The 19,315-nt window shown below is 45.6% G+C and overlaps 1 protein-coding gene across 5 annotated transcripts in view; it reads right to left on the bottom strand.

Annotated features, from left to right (window-relative positions):
* LOC149362998 (sodium/iodide cotransporter-like) overlaps positions 1-18,316 on the bottom strand; it is a 56,982-nt gene extending 38,666 nt beyond the window's left edge. For 4 of the 5 annotated variants that reach the window (XR_016289067.1, XM_089573326.1, XM_089573324.1 and 1 more), the window contains exon 1: positions 17,562-18,316. Coding sequence is in view for 4 of the 5 variants with exons in the window: in XM_089573326.1 (XP_089429452.1) it covers positions 17,562-18,304 (743 nt within the window). In the remaining variant the exon portion in view is untranslated. The remainder of the gene's footprint in view (positions 1-17,561) is intronic. The other variant, XM_089573327.1, reaches the window with a different exon arrangement.
* Between the last annotated feature and the right edge of the window lie 999 nt (positions 18,317-19,315).

Raw genomic sequence — 19,315 nt, forward strand, 5'->3', positions numbered from 1 at the left:
TATAGCACACGTACTCTTTGTCCATTATGCACGTCAGCTTGGAGTGAAAGTTCGTCGCGTCCCTTTCTTGCATCTTAGACATGACCTTGTATCATGAAACCGATGCTTTTGAACGTTCAATGTAACAATGTAATTTAGCAGCTGCATTACAGAACAGGTGTATTAAAATAAACGATATCAGCCAGTGAGGGCTTTAAATATTGGATCACCTAGTAAATACATTCAACGGGCATTTTATTCAGATTTCAATCCCGACATGTGTCTAGAACAACGTTATAAATAGAATTTTCATCACTTAAAGCACTGCGGCCGACCCCACTGAAGGAAATGAAGTGCTGAGAATATAAACACTAAAGGGTAATTAATGATTCATGAATAGACTTCGCCGCATTGGAAATAAATCATATTAAGCTTATCCTTGACATCTGACTTCCAACTTTGTGCAGATTGGTATTCTACTCCGATGATTTGCTGATGCTACCTTTTCTTTTCTGTTGAAGTTCGCAGGTGTCTGTCTAATATTGAAAAAAAGTGAAAGCATGACCTAGGAATACGCACACCCACTTATGCGCAATGTCTGTTTTGTAAACCAAATGAACTATCACTAAATCAGTGTTTCGAAAAGTTTGAGAGTAAATTGCAATTATTGAGGTAGTCATAGATGCTGTATAGTAACCTGTGATATTTTAATGATTTCTTTAGATGCGCACAAATGACTCGGTCATACAGTGTACAAGGATGTAAACAAAGAAACCACAGCAAAAACAGTTTTTCTTCTAATTGTTTTCTCTTCAACTTGCTCTTAGGCGTTGCCCCTTTTACTTTTCTTTTCAATTGGTTCGCCTGCGATGAACTCTGGTTTGGTTCGGGCTTCCTCGCACATTTTTTATTTGTTTTTCTTTGTACTACATGAGAGTTTCGCAATAAAAGGAATGAGGCCCAAGAGACCCAAGACCCAATCAGCTAGAAACACTGCGGAAAAGGTGCAAAAAAAGTGAAAATGTTGAGGTTTACTTTGCAGCCTGCAGACAAGGAAAACTATTTGTGTTAAGACGTTAGGAGGAGAAGCAAAAAAAAAACAGAAAAGTATATGCAACAACTAAAATTCATTTGGAACTGTAATATTAGTTTTAATTGCTGTCGCAAAGTTTGTGTCATTTAATGCAGATGTTGCGATTTGAAGTCTTTTGTATTTACGTATTTTGTATGGGTAAATGACCACACACATATAGATGCTGGACTAAAACTTTCTCAGAGCTTACGCTTAACGCCTTTTCGCTTTAATGAGAATGCTGTTTAAAAATTTTATTCTCATAAAAGTACAGCGGAGCAACAGCGAACCCTAGGCGCTTTTTCTAACGCGCAAAACATTGGCATGCCCATATGAATTTAAAATCAGACATGCTACATGATACTGTGTAGGTAACAGCTTCTCAAGTCTTAGGCGCCGGATCATACTCGGCCTTCATATGCTCAGATATTGAGCGCATATTTCAGATACGGAGGAATCAGTTGCGTCAGTAGGTGTACGTACGTTAAGACGTTAAGGAAATCTATTTCATAGGAGTTCAGTAATGAACCAGCTTCGCTCAGGTTAAAAAATCACTTAAAAATTTAATACAATATTTACCGTCCTTAACTACGAATATAGATGATACGCTATTATAAAAAAAAAGAGTTGGCAATAAAAAGCTCAAGAAAAGAAAAAAAACAACGCGATATAACCGAAACAAAATAGCAATCTGCGTCTCCACTTTATTAACAAAAACTCTAAATGTGCGGAATCTTGGACAGTTAATCTGAAATCTTGATTGTTGCTGTTTCCGATGCCAAGAAAGTTGGCACGGGCTGTATTGCTTTAATAATTCTCAATAAGAATAATAGCGTGGTCATAGGGAGTCGATCCGGCTTACTGCAGTGCGACTCATAGCAGCGCAGGACGATTTTTATTGTGTTTATCTGCAATATATGATGCATATTTACGCCGGTAAACTACATAATGTATGCTGACAATATGAGAATTTTTTTCAGGAACCAACTCAAATTATTTAGCACGCTCAGTGCATTCGGCGCTCTGAATTTTATGCAAACAGGCAGACATTTTAGAGACTGACTCCGCGAAAATGAGTGCAGTTTTTAAGCAAATATTAGTCACATAAAAAAAAAAACAAAATACATTTGCCTCATCAGTTTTAGAGCAGATATAATGCTTATATATGAGACACTGGACGTCCTATTTACTAATACACTGTGCTGGCACGTCTTGTCTCTTCCTCACCAGCAAATTATTCCGAAAGTTTTACTTCATTCATATTAAAACGTCCTCTCGGTTTTCAAACCAGGTGCGAGCACCATCGTTACAATGTCGTCAATCGTTGCCACGCAGAATTACGCTGGATAGTATGAATCGATCTTAACTTTCCGCATAAGAGAGTGGAATTCAGTTTTTGATGGGAACAACGCATAAAAAACGCTGCACATGTGCCTGAAAAATGCTTAAGAATAAGTGAAGTGTTCCTTGAAGCTACCCCATTCAAGCAGATTTTGCATACTTTATAAAACATTGGATTACCGAAATGCACAATTCTCGCTTTTGTCGTGGTGGAAAACACGCGACTTACATTGTTTACGAAATGGCAAAAATTGGAAAAAGCCTAAAGGGCCACCGCGCAGGATACATCGATGGGAAATTAAGACATAATAATACATATACGGCTGGCAAGCACCGCAAAATTTAGTTCCTACGTCTGCTAAATGCCCTTGATTTAAATAGTAATGTCCTAAAACAGATCACGTGAAAGAAACTGAATGTTTCTTGTCGGCCGAACTGTATTGTTATTATGAAAAAAATTGTTTTGTTTAATTATTACTTAACGGACATGCCTAAATCAGTGCACTTTCCTAGCATGAAAAGCCTGTCATGAGCATGTGCATACTAAATTGCTGCCATTGTTAGCGGTCGGGTTCCCGTTGTAAAGTCACCTCTGCACGAGGCAGCTTTTGCTACGGCCACCCTGCTCACCACTCACACTGAGCTGGGCAAATGAGCTTGTTATAGTTCAATACCTACAAGAAACATTAACATCTGTGCGGCGGATGAGAGTGAAGTTTCTTAAGATGTCGGGAAAAAATCTCTTCAGTTGCGCCCAAATGAGCCATTGTTTACACCTCGCTGAGATTTATCAATTGTGGTACATTTTACATTTTCAAATGTTTGTAGGGATGAAGAAGGTCCGACTGAAGGACAAACATGTGGGCACAGAGAGGCGAAGATGTGGTCACAAAATTCATTTCTGCCGTCTGCAAAATTCATTTCATGCATACATATTACCTACGACAACGGTAAGATACTCTGAATGCGAGCACTTCAGTTGGCAATGAAAATCCGTGCAGAAGCACGCGCTGCTATTTCTGTTATTCGGAGGATATCTAGGGTGGCGGCTAATAACTCTTTAAAGGGAGGGCAAATTTTTCTATACCGCGCCGCGGTGGCTCAGCGGTTACGGCGCTCGGCTGCTGACCCGAAAAACGGGGGTTCGATCCGGACCGCGGCGGCTCAATTTCGATGAAGGCGAAATTCTAGAAGCCTGTGTGCTATGCGATGTCAGTGCACGTTAATTAACCCCAGGCGATCGAAATTTCCGGAGCCCTTCAGTACGGCGTCCCTAAGTAGCCTGAGTTGCTTCGGGACGTTAAACCCCACTAAACAAAACCAAACCAAATTTTTCTACTGTTTTTTTTTGTGAACGATGGCCTAGTCACGCGAATGCAACCTACGACATAAGAAATGCGCAAATGTAGGATTGTAGCCACTGCTGTACCTTTCCTAGATCTGCGGCCACTGGTTACAAACGGTGAGCTTGCGGAACTGTGTCAGGGTTACTAACTCATAAATCGATGCCATACTTCTCTTATTAGACGCCACGGAATGTGTATAGGGGCTTTGAATAGGACTTTCCAGTCATCAACTTTGGTTAGCCGCACACTTCTGCGAACTGTTATTTCCGCACATTATAGATTCCTTACCACCTCTGCGCTCTTATTGAAGGTGCACTGAATAGGAATCAGAACTTGTCTTTTTGCTGTGGAAACTCGATTTGCACGTTCCGAGCTTTCTTAAGAAACTTCGGTTTATTGCCCTGTGTGGCCGATTTCCGTAATTAAATGGAATTACCATCCGCCTCCCGCCATTTTTTTTTTAATTCTCCCGCGTACGGTGGGCGGAGTCGACCAACGCGTGGTGCGCCTTTCACCCAGTCCCGTGGCGGCTTGCCGCTCTGCCATCGGCGGAGTAATACGTAGTAGTCCGTAGCAGCAAATAGTCCGCGCGTATTTTTATTTCTGCGGGCTTATTTTGCGGCTATATTATCTGCGAATGAAACTATTTATTCATGGAAACCTAAAAAACAAAATAAAGCGAAAGCAAAGGCTCCACGGAGCTGGCTGAAAGGTACTTCAAGCGTTGGTCGACTCCGCCCACCGTACGCGGACAATTCAAAAAATAAAGGCGGGAGCCGGACGTTAATTCGATTTAATTAGGGAAATCGGCCACAGAGGGCAATAAGTCGCAGTTTCTAAGAATGCTAGGAACGTGTAGATCGAGATCCCGCGGCAAAAAGACATGTTCAGAATTCTCTTCATTGCACCTTTAACACCCCAAGCTGTGAGTAGCAGCCTTCTTTAGTGTACACCACGTTATTCTCTTTGCCTTCCATTTTATAATTTCATATTGGTTTTATCCCGGCCGCGGCGGCTGAGTTTCGATGGAGGCGAAATTCTAGAGGCCCGTGTACTGTGCGATGTCAGTGCACGTTAAAGAACCCCAGGTGGTCGAAATTTCCGGATCCCTTCACTACGGTGTCCCTCATAGCCTGATTCGCTTTGGGATGTTAAATCCTCACAAAAACACAAACCATCATATTGTATCGATAAAAAGCTTCACAAAGCAAGCAAGCAGCAACTATAATAATGCTGCTCAAAACTTACATTCTTGCGCCGGAGGGAAAACGAAAAGTACAATCCAACAATGTATCCCAGCGCTGTGAGAACGGCAAAAACAGCGCAGTCAGCGGCGTCCAGACTCATCGACGGTGACATCGGGCCCCTACACGACTCTGCAGTGCAGATGGCTGATGCTGGTAATAAGACGAAGTTTATAATGTGGGCCTCGGAAAGGTCCAAGTCACGATGGTGGGCTCTTTGTTTTCGGTATGTTGAAGGCGATATCTATTTCGCCTGCGTAAGCCGTCTTTTGATGAAATTTTTATGTCTTCTCTAGCATTCAAAACCTCGGCCCGGTTTCAAAAAGTGCTTGTAACGTCCTCCTCGTTGCACGCCTCGGAAGTAGACTTCACTCTCGAAAGTCGGAAGAGCTCGATATCGTGCTACCCTCAGTTGTGAATAGAGCAGTGTGGCAATCAATTGGCGCTTCCGTTCCGTAAAAGTTGGAAAAAAAATTCTTAGCGGATGTGACGGCTTGGGAAGTTAATGATTCGTGCTGGCGTAGCTCGCGATTCTGGATATCCAGGTGGTGCAGGGCAAAACACATCGCGGGGCGCGAAACGCTGCTGCGCAGATCCGCCCCCGTATGGCAGTAAATCCACGTAGACTGTTTAAACCGGTCACAGCGGCTACAAAATTATGTGTGTGCCGCACAGGTGCGTCTACTTATCTGAAGCTTTCCATCGTGTGAGGAGAAAGACCTGGTGAGAGACAATTCCGCTGCAGTTTCCAACTCCCTACGACTCTCCACATGCGATGATTGGCTTGGTACTTAAATGTTCTACTATACTTCAATTATATTTTGTATCGTGGCTAAGTATTTGCGAGCTATTGTGGCCTTATGAGAGCCTCCCACGCGAGACGATTCAGCAGCACATGTCCAAGCCACAAGCAATTACCACGCTTCCTTATCACTCCGCTCCCCCTGAGCTCCAAATATCCCTATGAACGTACTATTGTCATCACGTTTCAGGTTGCTGAGAAATCCAGCTCTTTTTTTTTCTTGCGGTAACATGACGAAGCTGTGTAACAGCACACGCTAAAAGGTACGCCGCAATCGGGGCCTCTTAGATTTGGTTCCATGGTATTCGGAGTATCGCGCACCTATGTCTGCTTCCTGTGATGTTCAAACGAATGTGCTCTTCCTGCGATTAAAGGTATCTTAGCGAAATTCCTAACCGCGGAAATATTGTAAGCCGGAAAGGTGTAAGAAACCCCTCGTGTCAGTACAACCACAACATGAAGTTCAGCCCGCAAAAAGCCGAACCTGACAGCGCAATAGTTTCAATTAGTAAGCTCGAGTTGACCTAGCATAAAATCGCAAATGTTGTCAATACTGAGTAATGTGAAAATCTGCATTTGTATGCAAAGTTTGTTGCTCATCAATGTCATGAAATACCCAAGCATGAAAAGGAAAGTTGGGCCCTTTTTTTTCCACTAAACTCGTAGCGATTATTGCCTGGAAGATGGCGCGTAGAATACCTCTGCAGGAATGCTTATAATGCGGTTCATTTTACAGGAAGCAATAAAGGCTGTAAAGATAAAACCGCGAGAAATATAACGCCGTACATTTCGTATTCGAAATGTTAAACAATGAACACGGTGTTTCACCTAAGACTATACAATTTCTAAAAATAGACTTTTTTGGGATAGAAGAGTACTTTTTTCGGCAGGGCATTGCCAGTGGCGTAGAACATCAGAATACAGCTAAGGCCTACTAACTAGCACGCTGGTTAAATAAGATTAGATACTTCGTTAAAACATTAAGTTGGGCTAGTTGGTAACGGCTTGAAGGAATCATATTCTTAGCGGTAAGAAACAGACACAACACCAAGATACACACACACAGGACACCCGCTAGACTTTAACTATCTTTACTGGACACTTGTACGACATAAATATGTATCACTGAGCACACGCAGGTGCCTCGTCATCCGCATCAGGTCTAACTAAGCCCTCCCCTCTCCTGCAAGGCATACGGTTGCGCAGATAAACAATCTCTTTTTCTGCCAACGCCAGGGAGGGAGTGCTTACACACATGTGGGAGCCGACAAAAAAGAAAGGGAAATTATCGAAGCCTTTCGTATTCAAGAGGCGGGCGACATGTGTGTAAGCACTCCCTCCCTGGCGTTGGCAGAAAAAGAGATTGTTTATCTGCGCAACCGTATGCCTTGGAGGAGAGGGAAGGGTGTAGTTAGACCTGATGCGGATGACGAGGCACCTGCGTGTGCTCAGTGATACATATTTATGTCGTACAAGTGTCCAGTAAAGATAGTTGAAGTCTAGCGGGTGTCCTGTGTGTGTGTATCTTGGTGTTGTGTCTGTTTCTTACCGCTAAGAATATGATTCCTTCAAGATTAGATAGTTCACTTTTTAACTATCACTGTTAGGCTCCTAATAAGTGACAGGCGTGTAGCCCACAGTAAGAAACGTCCATATCAGTTTTTAAACTTTCGAAAGTCAGATTACCTTTGGCGCTGTGGCCCAAAAAGTTTTGGGTGTTTCGACGAGTTACGTACAATGGAGAGGTTGCTTTGCCTGCAAGCTCCTAGAAAGTGCATATATTTTGGCGTGATGTGCCCAAAATTTGTTGGGCCACAGCGCAAACAGCAACCGCATTTTCGAAATGCTATAAATATTAATATTACGTATGGTGGGCTACATGCCTGTCAATAAATAAAAAGGCTAACAGAAATAATTAAAAATTTAACTACTAAGTAATAGTTAACCAGCCTGGAAGTTAGCGTGTCTTAGTCGTATTCCGATGTACGGCACTGCGGACAATGCTATGCCGATAGAGCAGTCTTCGAAATCAAAAAGATTTTTTTATAGTCTTTGGTGAAATACTCTGTATATAGCACCAACACGAACATACACTAACCGAGTATCCCTTTTCTAATGGCCCATTCACCTACGGATTTTCTTCTCGGGTAATCAGAGAATGGAATAAACTAAACTCCTCAATAACAAATACAAATTCATTATCTCCATTTGCTTCACAGCTAGAACTCATCACAAGAGATTAGTAATGCTTCTTATGTTTGTTTTCAACTTTCTTTTATGTAAAACTGACAATGTGTAGAACTGATGTCGAATACAGCGCTTAATTTTCCATAATATTTCGTGTTTTGCCTTTGTCTAAGACATTCCGTTGCTGTTGTTCATTTTGTTGTGCGTTTGTTTTTGCGAAAATTTGCATAATTTATCATTTGTACATTGTTAAATCATTTTTATGGATCATTTTTGCGTTACTTGCATGTGTGGCTTTGCACAAAAAAAAAGGCTCCGCAAAATTTCTTCGCAGCTTTTGTTGTTTTCCTAACAAAATTACAGGCCATTGACTGCCTTGGGTTGTCCTTACAGACACGTGGGCTTCATTTTAAAATATGTAGCATCATGGTTTGTTTCGTGGGATAATCCTCCTTAAAAATGATTCCCGAGCTCTTGGTATAATATGTATTGCAAGGCCCCTCTTATGTACGCATGAAGTCTAGGCAACCATGTTTATTGAACAGGAGAACGTTTCAAACATCGAAATCCCTTTAAAACTCGGTATATTATTTTGTGAGCATTGTATCAACCCACCATCTTCCTTTCTGAACGACAAGACTCAAGAGACGTTGTCAAATCACTATATTGCTTCTTTTGTCTACCCTGCATGCGCTTTTGTCTACCATGACACCAGAGTGGTTTAAAAAAAAAATGCCGCTTTGCAAGCCGAATGAGCTTCGCAAGAATAACAAACTTGCGTTATACTACTTTGCATAAAAGTTACGCACACAATATTTGGTTTATACCGCGCCTGGGACAACGCACTCAGGATAAAAGCCACTCTGCTACTCGCGCAACAACACACCAAGGAATAACCCGCATGAAAACAGTATGAAGACAGGCAGGGAGGCAGGCAGGGAGGCAGGCAGGGAGGCTGGCATGGCAAAGGAAGGCAAGGCCAAGGCAAGGCCAAGGCCAAAGCAAGGCAAAGCAAGACAAGGCAAGGCAAGAGCAAGGGCAAGGGCAAGGGCAAGGTTAAGACCAGGGCAAGGCAAGGGCAAGGCAAGGACAAGGCAAGGCTGCCTGGCGAGTGGGCGGGTGGGCGGGCGGAGTGGCTTTTAACATGGCTATGTCCGCTCGCTACGCACGGGTACCGAAGACGAGACGGGGAGAACAGGAGCTTCTTACTAGACGAATTGGGCGCATCTCAGCCGCGTTCTCGCTGCCACTCAGAGGGAGGCCTGGGCAGGCTTTAGAGAAGCGCCTGCAGGAGGCACAGAAGAGGCATTCAGGCATTTGGCCAAAGAGGGTCGTCATTATTTACAGCCAAAAACAACAGGCTGTGTGTCAGATCCTGATACTTTCAAAAGTTCTTCACAGGAGGAGGAGGAGGAATAACAGGAAGGGCAGGGAGGTTAACCGGAAGAATAATCAGTTTGCTACCCTACATGGGGGAAGGGGGTGAGTTGATAAAAAAAATGAAAGAGAAAGGAGAGTACCACAAAATTGAAGTCGCATGAAAATTAGCATTCGTGAAGTCACAGCCTATCATGCAGGCCAGAAGTCCGCAAGAAGCGGAACAGTGCCTTTGAGGCCTCCACCGCCGACGATCGCCGCGGCCAGTGGCCGAGAATCTTCATTCCCGTCAGTGGGCATGGACCTAGACGCTCCAGCGCACGGCTGAGAGACTGCCTTTAGACGCTGTAGGCAGGGCAGTCACAAAGAATGTGGGATATAGTCTCGCCATTCCCGCAGATGGCACATGCAGGGCTATCAGCCATACCGATCAAGAAAGAGTAATCGTTGGTGAAAGCTACACCAAGCACAGGCGGCACAGTAAAGTTTCTTCACATCGTGGTAGGCCGGATGCAAGCCGGAGCTTCAGATCTGGGTTCATGGATTTTAAACGTGAATTGGAAAATTGGCTGGAATTCTACGGGGCAATCGTGATGTCCCGCGCAAGTGCGCAAAGCCTTCCCGCTGCGTCTGGTCTCGAAAGGGGGATCGTCAAAAAAGCTCCGTCCTGGTGAGCAGTTCGCGCGACTTCATCCGCGCGGTGATTCCCTGCTAAGCCACTGGGCCCCGGTAGCCACTGGCAGATAATGTCATGTCCTGCACTGATGGCAGAGTGATGGAGTTACCAGATTTCCGCGACCAATTGTTCCTGGGCTACATGGCGAAGAGCAGCTTGCAAGCTTTGGAGGGCAGCTTTGGATTCGGTGAAAAGAGACCACTGCAGAAGGCTCCGCTGATTGATGTGTTCAACGGCAACACGAAGAGCGGTGAGTTCTGCACCAGCCGAAGAAGTCTGGTGAGCTATCCAAGCTCTAATTTCTGTAGTTCTTGCGGGGATGACCACGGAGCCCGAAGAACTGTTCGGGTTCATTGAGCCGTCGGTGTAGACGTGCACCCAGTTTGCATGGTGCTCCATGTAATATTGGAGTGACTTGTGTTAGTTCTATCGGAGATAAATCGTTCTTCTTCCTGACGCCAGGTATTGAAAGAAGCACACGGGGATTGTGCAGGCTCCAAAGGCACAGCATATTGCTTTTTTAGATACAGCTTTTCATCCGTGTTCGTGCGCCGCAACAGGTGAGGGCATGTGTGGCTTGTGGAAAAAATAGCTCTTTACACATTACACGCAGGATCTTTGACGTCTGCTTCAGGGACAGAACGCAAGAGGAATCGCTTGGCTTCTACACTGACAGCAGAAATTTTCAGATCGTTAGTTCCATCTGTGCCAAATGGCACTGATCGAGGCATTTGCCATTAACTCCCCAACTGTTCCCATTATAGGCCTCTTAATACCTGCCTTAAACAGGCAATGAATAGCACTGGCGAGACTGCGGCTCCCTGTCTGATACATTTTCTTATTGGAATTTTATTGCTGATTTTATCGAGGACTATGGTAGCTGTGCACCCCTGTAGATATCTTGCAGTATTTTTACATAAGGCTCTTCTGCATCAAGATTGTTCAATGCCTGCATGACTCCTGAAGTTTCGACTGGATCTCAAAAGCCTATATAAAGGGATTGGCTATACTCTGCACATTTCTCTGGATATGTGGATATTGTGTGGATATGGTCCATTATTGAGTACCCTCTATGAAAGACTGTGTGATTGTTTGGTTGATTGAAGTATAAGGCTGTCCTAACGAGAATGGTTCACCTTAAGGACAGCGCAGTGAGCTATGGAAAGAATAATGATAGCGCATTTCTAGTCGAGGTGTTTGAGGTATACGATAGTCTCCTGCAAAGTTGCGTGCTGAAACCTTGTCGATCTAGTGTAATTACAGCGTTTGGAGCTTTGTGAGAATTTAAGTAGCGTAGAGACACAACAACCTTTTCATCTCCATATTCTGTGCAAAACGGGACCACATTTTAGACCTTCATGCAGCACTGCAACTCGAGAGCCGTTTTTCGAGGGCACATGCAGAGACGTTGGTGCTGAATAGCGGCACGGTCTCAGCCTTTACACAGAAAAGAACAAATAAGCATAGAAGCAACTACGTAATGCACAACAGAATACATCTAAACACGCAGCACACAAGTGTATAAGACAATGCACTTGCTAGACAGAGAAGAACAGAAAATATGAAATAAGCGCTAACGAGTAGTCTTACTTTCTGTTGATAGAAAATAAGTAATAACCACACTAAAGGATGAAAGGCAAATAATAGAGGACATACGATCACGACAATAAAGTGATAAAAAGAGATACATTAAGAAAAGTTTGTGGAATCATAAACATGACTCATAAAGCTTAAAAGAAAAAGTGATTGTCAGAGAACCAATGTCGCCATGAACTAGGAATGCTAGCACAGCAAGCAGAACACATTAAAGCATGATAGGAGCAGGTCAGACTTACCCTCAGCAAATCCACTACCTTTTAGTAATTTTCTAGGATGACGCAGTGCGAAGAAATATTTCAGCGTGATGACGGCTCGTTTATGTAGCGCGTGCATTGGCGATGGGCCTAATAGGTTTTTTTTAGTAGAAGGACCTTTGTGTAGAGGAGCTGCCAAGCTCTATTCCTTGGTTGATTGACCTCGTAAATTGCAGTAATTAGAGCGCGAGTATTTCACATTAGGAGAGCAAGACGGAGAAGGGTGGAGAGAGTCCCAGAGCACCGGTCGATGGAAAGACATAGTGACGTCTCAGGAGACTGCAGCTAATTCGCAGAGAACTGTAAGAGGGGAGCCGCGGTGATCGTCTTCGATAGGACCGAAAATCAAGGAATTTGGAACTAACAGGTACAATGTCATTACAAAATAAATAACAACGCAAGAAAACGTGACTAGAAAGTGGACGTCTCAAAAAAAGTGACCTTCAAGTGATTGTATTCCTCAGCCAGGCGCGAATATATACAGAAGCAAACTGGGGTCTAATCCATGATACACCTAGTTTACACCCTCAGCAGCAATGCATTCATGCTGTCCGATATTTGTAGCGAAAGCTACACTGCTACATCGGGGACGCATTTCACCGTGAGTCTTCGAATCACCATGAAACAAACTTGAAGTACATCTTGGCTAGTGTTGCTATGCACATATGCCTAACTATGTGTGGTTAACTTAACAGGCCACCTTTGACCGTGAACTTTGACCTTCGGCTTTGTCATTTGATCCCGAGCTTTGATCTTGAACTTTGACATTGGGTTTTGACCTTGCAAGTCGTCGGCAGAGGCACTAAGAAATACACGTGTAATCACGTTGTGTCACGTGATTCATTTCGCAGTTGTGACGTGAGGAATGGGGTATATATATCCAGAGCTGTGCGCTTGAATTTGGCTTACGCTATGGCGGAAGAAGAGCGCGCTTAAAAATCCTTCTGCATGTGCAGCCATCCACGCTCCCTTCGTCAGGCTCTGGTACCGGTGGCAAGATCTTAGGCATGGGCCTCAGCATCGATCAGTCTTTGTCTCGATCAAGCCAATCACTGAAGACGAATAAGCGGCTGTGAAGTGGTAGGGGGAATCAAGAAACAATAAAAGATGTACCAAAGATAAACTATGTTTAATTATTCTTACGTGGCCTTTGCTGCGTGAAACTCGATTAGGCAGAGTTGAGCCGCTGCAATTTTTGATCTCACGCATATACAAGCGACAACATAAGGAATGTTGTTACAAATAAAATCCGCGCTGCATCTAGGTTACACCCTCCACAGCAATGCGTGTTTGCTGTGCAATTTTTTTTACGTTACGCACAGACAAGAGAGAACACAAGGAGCGTTGTCACAAAAGAAACCTTCAGGCACTACCAGCTACGTCACCTGTAGGCAACCACCTGCGAGCAGCAACGTCGCAGCGGGCACAACATATATACTGGTTTTAGCGTTGCGATTGAAGGAAGAAAGAAGCTGAAAGTGCAGGAACCGGCTTACTGGCACCTGTTGAGCCACATAAGTGACACGTCCCGACAAAGGGGAGTAGAAAGAGATGTGAGGTTAAATACTAAAAGAGAAGACGAGTGTCAGAAGAACTGCCCCTGCCGAAATGACGACGGCGACGACGGCTGCTTCATCAACCGATACTCCGCATCATTCTGGAGCATATAATCGTCGCCTGTTATCGGCGTCTCGGCGCAATGTTCACTTCTGAAGCGAAAGCTTCACTACGGGACATCGTTCTTAAATCGCCGGGTGCCTAGTTTTGACTTCAAGCTGAGTCAGAGGACGAACCATGAGAAAGAGAAAAATTAAAAGCAACTGAATAAATATCCATGACTGGAGTCGAACCCCCGACTTTTCGAATAGATCTCCTTTAAGGGCAGCTCAGCGACACTGAGCTATCGCCTTCTTTTCTTTCTTTCATGGTATTTATTTACATGGTTTTGTACACACACACACACACACACACACACACACACACACACACACACACACACACACACACACACACACACACACACACACACACACACACACACACACACACACACGCACGCACGCACGCACGCACGCACGCACGCACGCGCATGCACGCACGCACACGCACGCACGCACGCACGCACACGCACGCACGCACGCACGCGCGCACACACACACACACATAGGGGTGCGTGTATACTTACACAAACACAAAAAGCTATTTACAGAGCACCTATGTAGGCGATACGTGGCACAAACATGATAGTAAACATTTTATAACTAAAAGGCCGGTAAGAGTATATAGCGCATCAGGACAGCAAACCAATCCGGCAAAAAGTCCAATTCTTCGTAAATGTCCGTTACCGGCAGCAACATTCGGCTAAAATGAATTCTCGATGAAACAACAGGCTCAACGTTGCGGACTTGCATGCGCGTTTTCCGAAGGCTATGAAGTCCAATGAGAAGAATCATATCACAGCGTGTCGAGTCAGGTTCGGAAACAACAAGGTTGCGCACACTGCAGGAATTTCCGAGAAAATCTTTCTGTAGTGTCCTCTGCAACACATCCCAAAACAAAATCGCGCCTTTGCAGTCTATAAAACAATGCTCAATTGTTTCAGGTACATTGTACAAGCGACAGTTTACAGAAGACACAAATATGTTTCTCCTATCAAGCCACGTGTTGACAGGTAGAGTTTCGGTGTGTAATTCAGAGAAAAATGTTTTGGTGCAAGGAGAAATTGGCATTTTACGCACTCGCTTTGAAACGCCATGACCCATGAGACCAAAGTAGACAGAACGATAGAGTGGGGACGGGAAGAGGTTCGATATCAAATCCCTGTACAGATTTTTGCGCGAAACAGAATATAAGCACTCATTTGAAAACCGAACTGTCAAAAAACGCACGGAGGCATATACTTCCTGCTTAAAGCCTAGTAAACAGGGGCGTTCGGTAAAATTGGAAGATATTACTAAGTTCGAAATTAGAGTCATGAAGTTTTCTGCAAGAATTCTCTAATAATCGGATGGTAACAATCAAGAAAAAAGAAGAAACGGGCGACCGACTGCCTCACATACAGGTGCTCTAGGCCCTGTCCTCCTGCACAAACTGGCCTGAAAAGGTTATCACGCCGCATGGGCTCAAATTTAGAAGACCAGGTGAAAGTCGCAAATATACGACGAAATGCTGTATGTAATGTCTGGCGCAGTGAAGGACCTGGAGTACGTAATAAATTCTTGTTGCTAGAAAGGTATTGCAAGCCTGGGCTCGACCAAAAATTGAAAGCCGATGCGGTACAAACGTTTGAGCATAACGCTCAACGGCCGCAACTCGCTCTCTCCGGTAATGCGCACTTGATTTGTAGGCATGAAGTGGACCAAGATATTTGCGAGGCACACAAGACCATTCTATTCCAGGAGCAGGGGCGGAGTTGAGCCCATGAACCAAACCATACCCAGAACTTTTGGAGCGATTCATTTGAGCACCTGAAACGGCGCCAAATCGTTATATAGTGGACAACCCATCATCTATGCTGGATTTGTCAATGCAGAAAAGTGCAAGATCTTCAGCTTATGCTAGCAATTTCACTTCATTACCCAAAACAGGGAGACCATGGATGTTACTGTTACGCAACACACTCAAGCAAAGCGGTTCCAGGTAAAGAACAAAAAGCAGAGGCGACATCGGACAGCCTTGCTTCACAGAAGAGCGGATTGGCACAGGGTTGATGAGCTGGCCATTAATGATTAATCGTGTTGAGCAATTGCTGTAGCAAAGTTGCACCCCCTTAAGTGCAGTAGAACCCACGTTTTCTCGCTCTAGAAGGGAAAGCATAAATGAATGGCGAACGCGGTCAAATGCTTTCGCAAGGCCGATCTGAAGAATGGAAAGCTGCTCATGACAGCTGGAGGAATATTCAAGAATTGTATGCGCAGTGTGAGCATTACTTTGAATGGAGCGGCCTCTCAACCGCACGTCTGGTGAGATCCAGTGAGTACCGACATTGCGAATCGCAGGTGATTTGACAAGACTTTAGCAAAAATTTTGCAATCGACATTTGCCAATGTAATCGGCCTGTAACGTACTACGGAGCGCAGCTTTCCTTCGTCGGTAGTTTTCGGAATTAGCACAGTGTGGCTTTTTGTGAAAGACTGAGGAAGGGCTCCTATATCGAGCCCCACCGTGAAGACCCGCAGCAGGACAGGAGTGAGAATAGATTTAAAAACCTTGTGAAATTCGCCTAAAATTCCATCGGGACCAGGCGTTTTTGAGAGAGGTAGCTGATGAATTGCATGTTCCACCTCTTCCTGCGTGAAAAAGCCGCTAATAACAGAAGAATAGTCTTCTGATAAAGGGTTCACTGAGGTGCTGAAATGCGCCAAAATTTCCGAATTATATGCATCAGGTAGAGCACTAAACAAGTCTGTAATAATCGACAAATACGGCCGTCACCTCATTTGTGCTGGCCACTAGTTTGCCATTGGAAATCATCCCCGAAATGAGCTTTGCAGTCGCATGACGGCGCTCATCAAGCAAAGCCTGTCGTTTCGGGTGCTCACATTGCAGATGACGCTTGGTACGAGATCGAACACGAGCACCCCTGTAGCGTTCTGCATCAAATCTTTGCAACTCACTTTTGATACTAGCAAATTCATCCGTATATCAGCCAGGTGATTCGCATTCGATTTCATACAGGTTGTACAAATTTTTCCTGAGTGTATGCTCCTGATGTTTCCTGTAAAAGGACCTCACGGAACCAATTTCTGTAGCTGTAGCACGCACGTCCTGCTTAAACATTTCCCAAACGGCGAACAGCGGCACCTTGCTCGAGAATAGGATTCCAGTTGCGAGCGGACACGAATGACAAACTCTTCATCATTAATTTCTGAGGAGTTCAGCTTCCAAAGCGTCCATTTCGGCCTAAATTTTGAACAATCACTGCCCCCAAGGCGAGCAACCGCCATACAGTGGTGACAGAACGAAACTGGTACAGTGTCACAGACCAATCCTCGGGAGACAAGTGCGAAAGATGCATAAATTCAATCTAGGCGAGCGTGATAATGGTCCTGAATACGTGTGATAAGCGGGAACCAGGACATGTATTTCCGGTATCAATGAGCCCTGCATCTTCCGTAACAAGTGACAAAAATTCACCGCTCCTATCCCTGGGTGTATCAGGACCGGCACGGTCAACTGGGTCGCACACAAAACTAAAGTCAACCATTAGCACAACGTGCCGGTCAGAGTGCAGTAAGCTCCAGTAAGAATCCAGTAAGTTGGCTATGCCTTCATAAAGACTCATGCGCTTTGGTACAGTGCTAAAGGCATAGACATTAATTAGTTGATTAGTCGCCATGGCTTTCCATACAACAGAAAATCGCACAGCCCTCATTATCAACATTATAGGGTTAGCCCGAACAGGGAAGTGTCTTGCGGAGAAGCAAACAGCAACCCGCCGACAAGCTCCCAGCATGCGTCACGAGGACATTATATTCTGATAAAAAGGGCTGCAGGGCCACCTCGGTATCCTCCTCACTTTCAACTTTCGTCTCCTGGACGGCGATAAGATCATGGAGCCTGCTGCAGAAGAGTCGGCGGAGTGTTGAACCTGCCTCTGGCGAGGCCTAAAGCCACGTACATTCAGTGTTCCGAATGCTAACTCTGCAAAAGCAGCCATGATGACTGTAAAAAATAATGCCTACAGTTGCATGTGCCTGTCGGTAGACGGCAAAGCCGCCCTGGAACCACCGCCAGGCCTCCTGGGCCGCGAACGTCGACACTCCCCCTTGTGCCTCGACGCTCGACGCCGACGGCGATGCGTGCTGCGCACCGGGTCCTCTTCGTTACTCGTTTCGGAAACGCAGGACGCACGACGCTTCTGAAGCGGCTCGTCTGCGGAACGAGGTTCATCATCCGCTGGAAGAAGGCCCTGATCCGGAAGTTGCTGGCCAGTAATGACAGGAGGAGGCGAAGTGTCCGCTGTGGCATCCGTAGGGGCTTCAAGGACGGCGACTGGTTCTCTACCAGCAGCAGAACTCGGCGCCTCACACCGAGTCGGCGCTGCATGGTCATCCGCCGGTTCTTTACACTCCGCGGCAGCATTTTGGGGAACAACCGGCGCACTGACACTCGAAAGCACAGCTACAGCGGCGACTGGCAAGTCCCCAGTCGCGTCGAGCACTTCTGTGGCGTCCATGATGTGCTCCTGTAGAGCGTCCTCAGGGGGCCGAACGCGTTTTCGCAGCTTGTCGGCATACGTCACGACGCACTCCTCTGTTGCGTGGCCGAAACGCCGGCAGTCATCACACCGCGGCGTACGAAAGTGCCGACAAATGTTTCCAACGCGGTTGCAACGTAGACACAGAGGTGGTCTGCCCGGAATCGGAACAAGGCTCTGTATGCCGCACATGGTCAGCTGATGTGGAACGTCACCGAGAGCCAACATCCGGGCACTGAGACGAGAACATCCGGGCACCGTACGAGATTTAACGAGACTCTCTGAGCCCTCCTACAGGACCGGCATACAAACGCCGGTAGCTTCGCGCAAACGGATGGTGGCGTTCCTCCCTTCGTGTACGGTGCGGTTCGGGCGTCCGCCGAGATGACTAAGAATTACTGCGCCATTTCCTTTTCCTCATAAAGCGTTGCGTTCAAAGGGCAGGGCATCGCGCCGAACGGGTGGTCGCTTTCCTCCCTTCCTTTACGGTACGGTTCGGGTGTCCACCGAGATGACAGAGAATTACTGCGCCATTTCCTTTCCTCAAAAAGCCTTGCGTTCAAAGGGCAAGGCATCGCGCCGAACGGGTGGTGGCGTTCCTCCCTTCCTGTACGGTGCGATTCGGGTGTCCACCGAGATGATAGAGAATTACTGCGTAATTTCCTTTCCTCAGAAAGCGTCGCGTTCAAAGGGCAAGGCATCGCGCCGAACGGGTGGTGGCGTTCAGTGGACGGCCTGGCAGCGCTACAACACGCTGTCGCGTTCCACTCCTAAAGGCGAAGCTTAAGCGTCATTAACTAGCAGTTAAATAGTATTTAGTCATTAATGAGTAATTAATCACTAATTAGCAATTTGTGATTACTTCGTCATCAATTACGTGTGGTGTAATCCAGTGGTGACGTCACCAGTGTCACATAGGCAAAGTGGTGCGGAAAACGCTTTCGCCTCTGCGCACTTTAGAGGCTTTAGACAGTTTCGTACGCGCAGCATATACATTCTTGTCAGACCTTCGTCTCGTCGTGTCCCCGTACGCTTCGTGTTATGCCCGTAAACATTTCGTGCTTACTCTACTCTCGGTTACGGGAGAGGCAGAGGTTTGTTTGACAGCATAGCCGAGAGACACCACCGCCTAATGAGCGGCGCAGCCGCTCCAAAAGCGGGTGGTGGAAATTTTAAAATGAAATTTGGTTCTTAAGGAAAGGAAATGGAGCACTAATTGCCTCACATATCCCAGTGGAC

This window comes from Amblyomma mixtum, chromosome 2 (assembly GCF_055824585.1).
Source record: "Amblyomma mixtum isolate Tamu chromosome 2, ASM5582458v1, whole genome shotgun sequence".
Classification (NCBI taxonomy): domain Eukaryota; kingdom Metazoa; phylum Arthropoda; class Arachnida; order Ixodida; family Ixodidae; genus Amblyomma; species Amblyomma mixtum.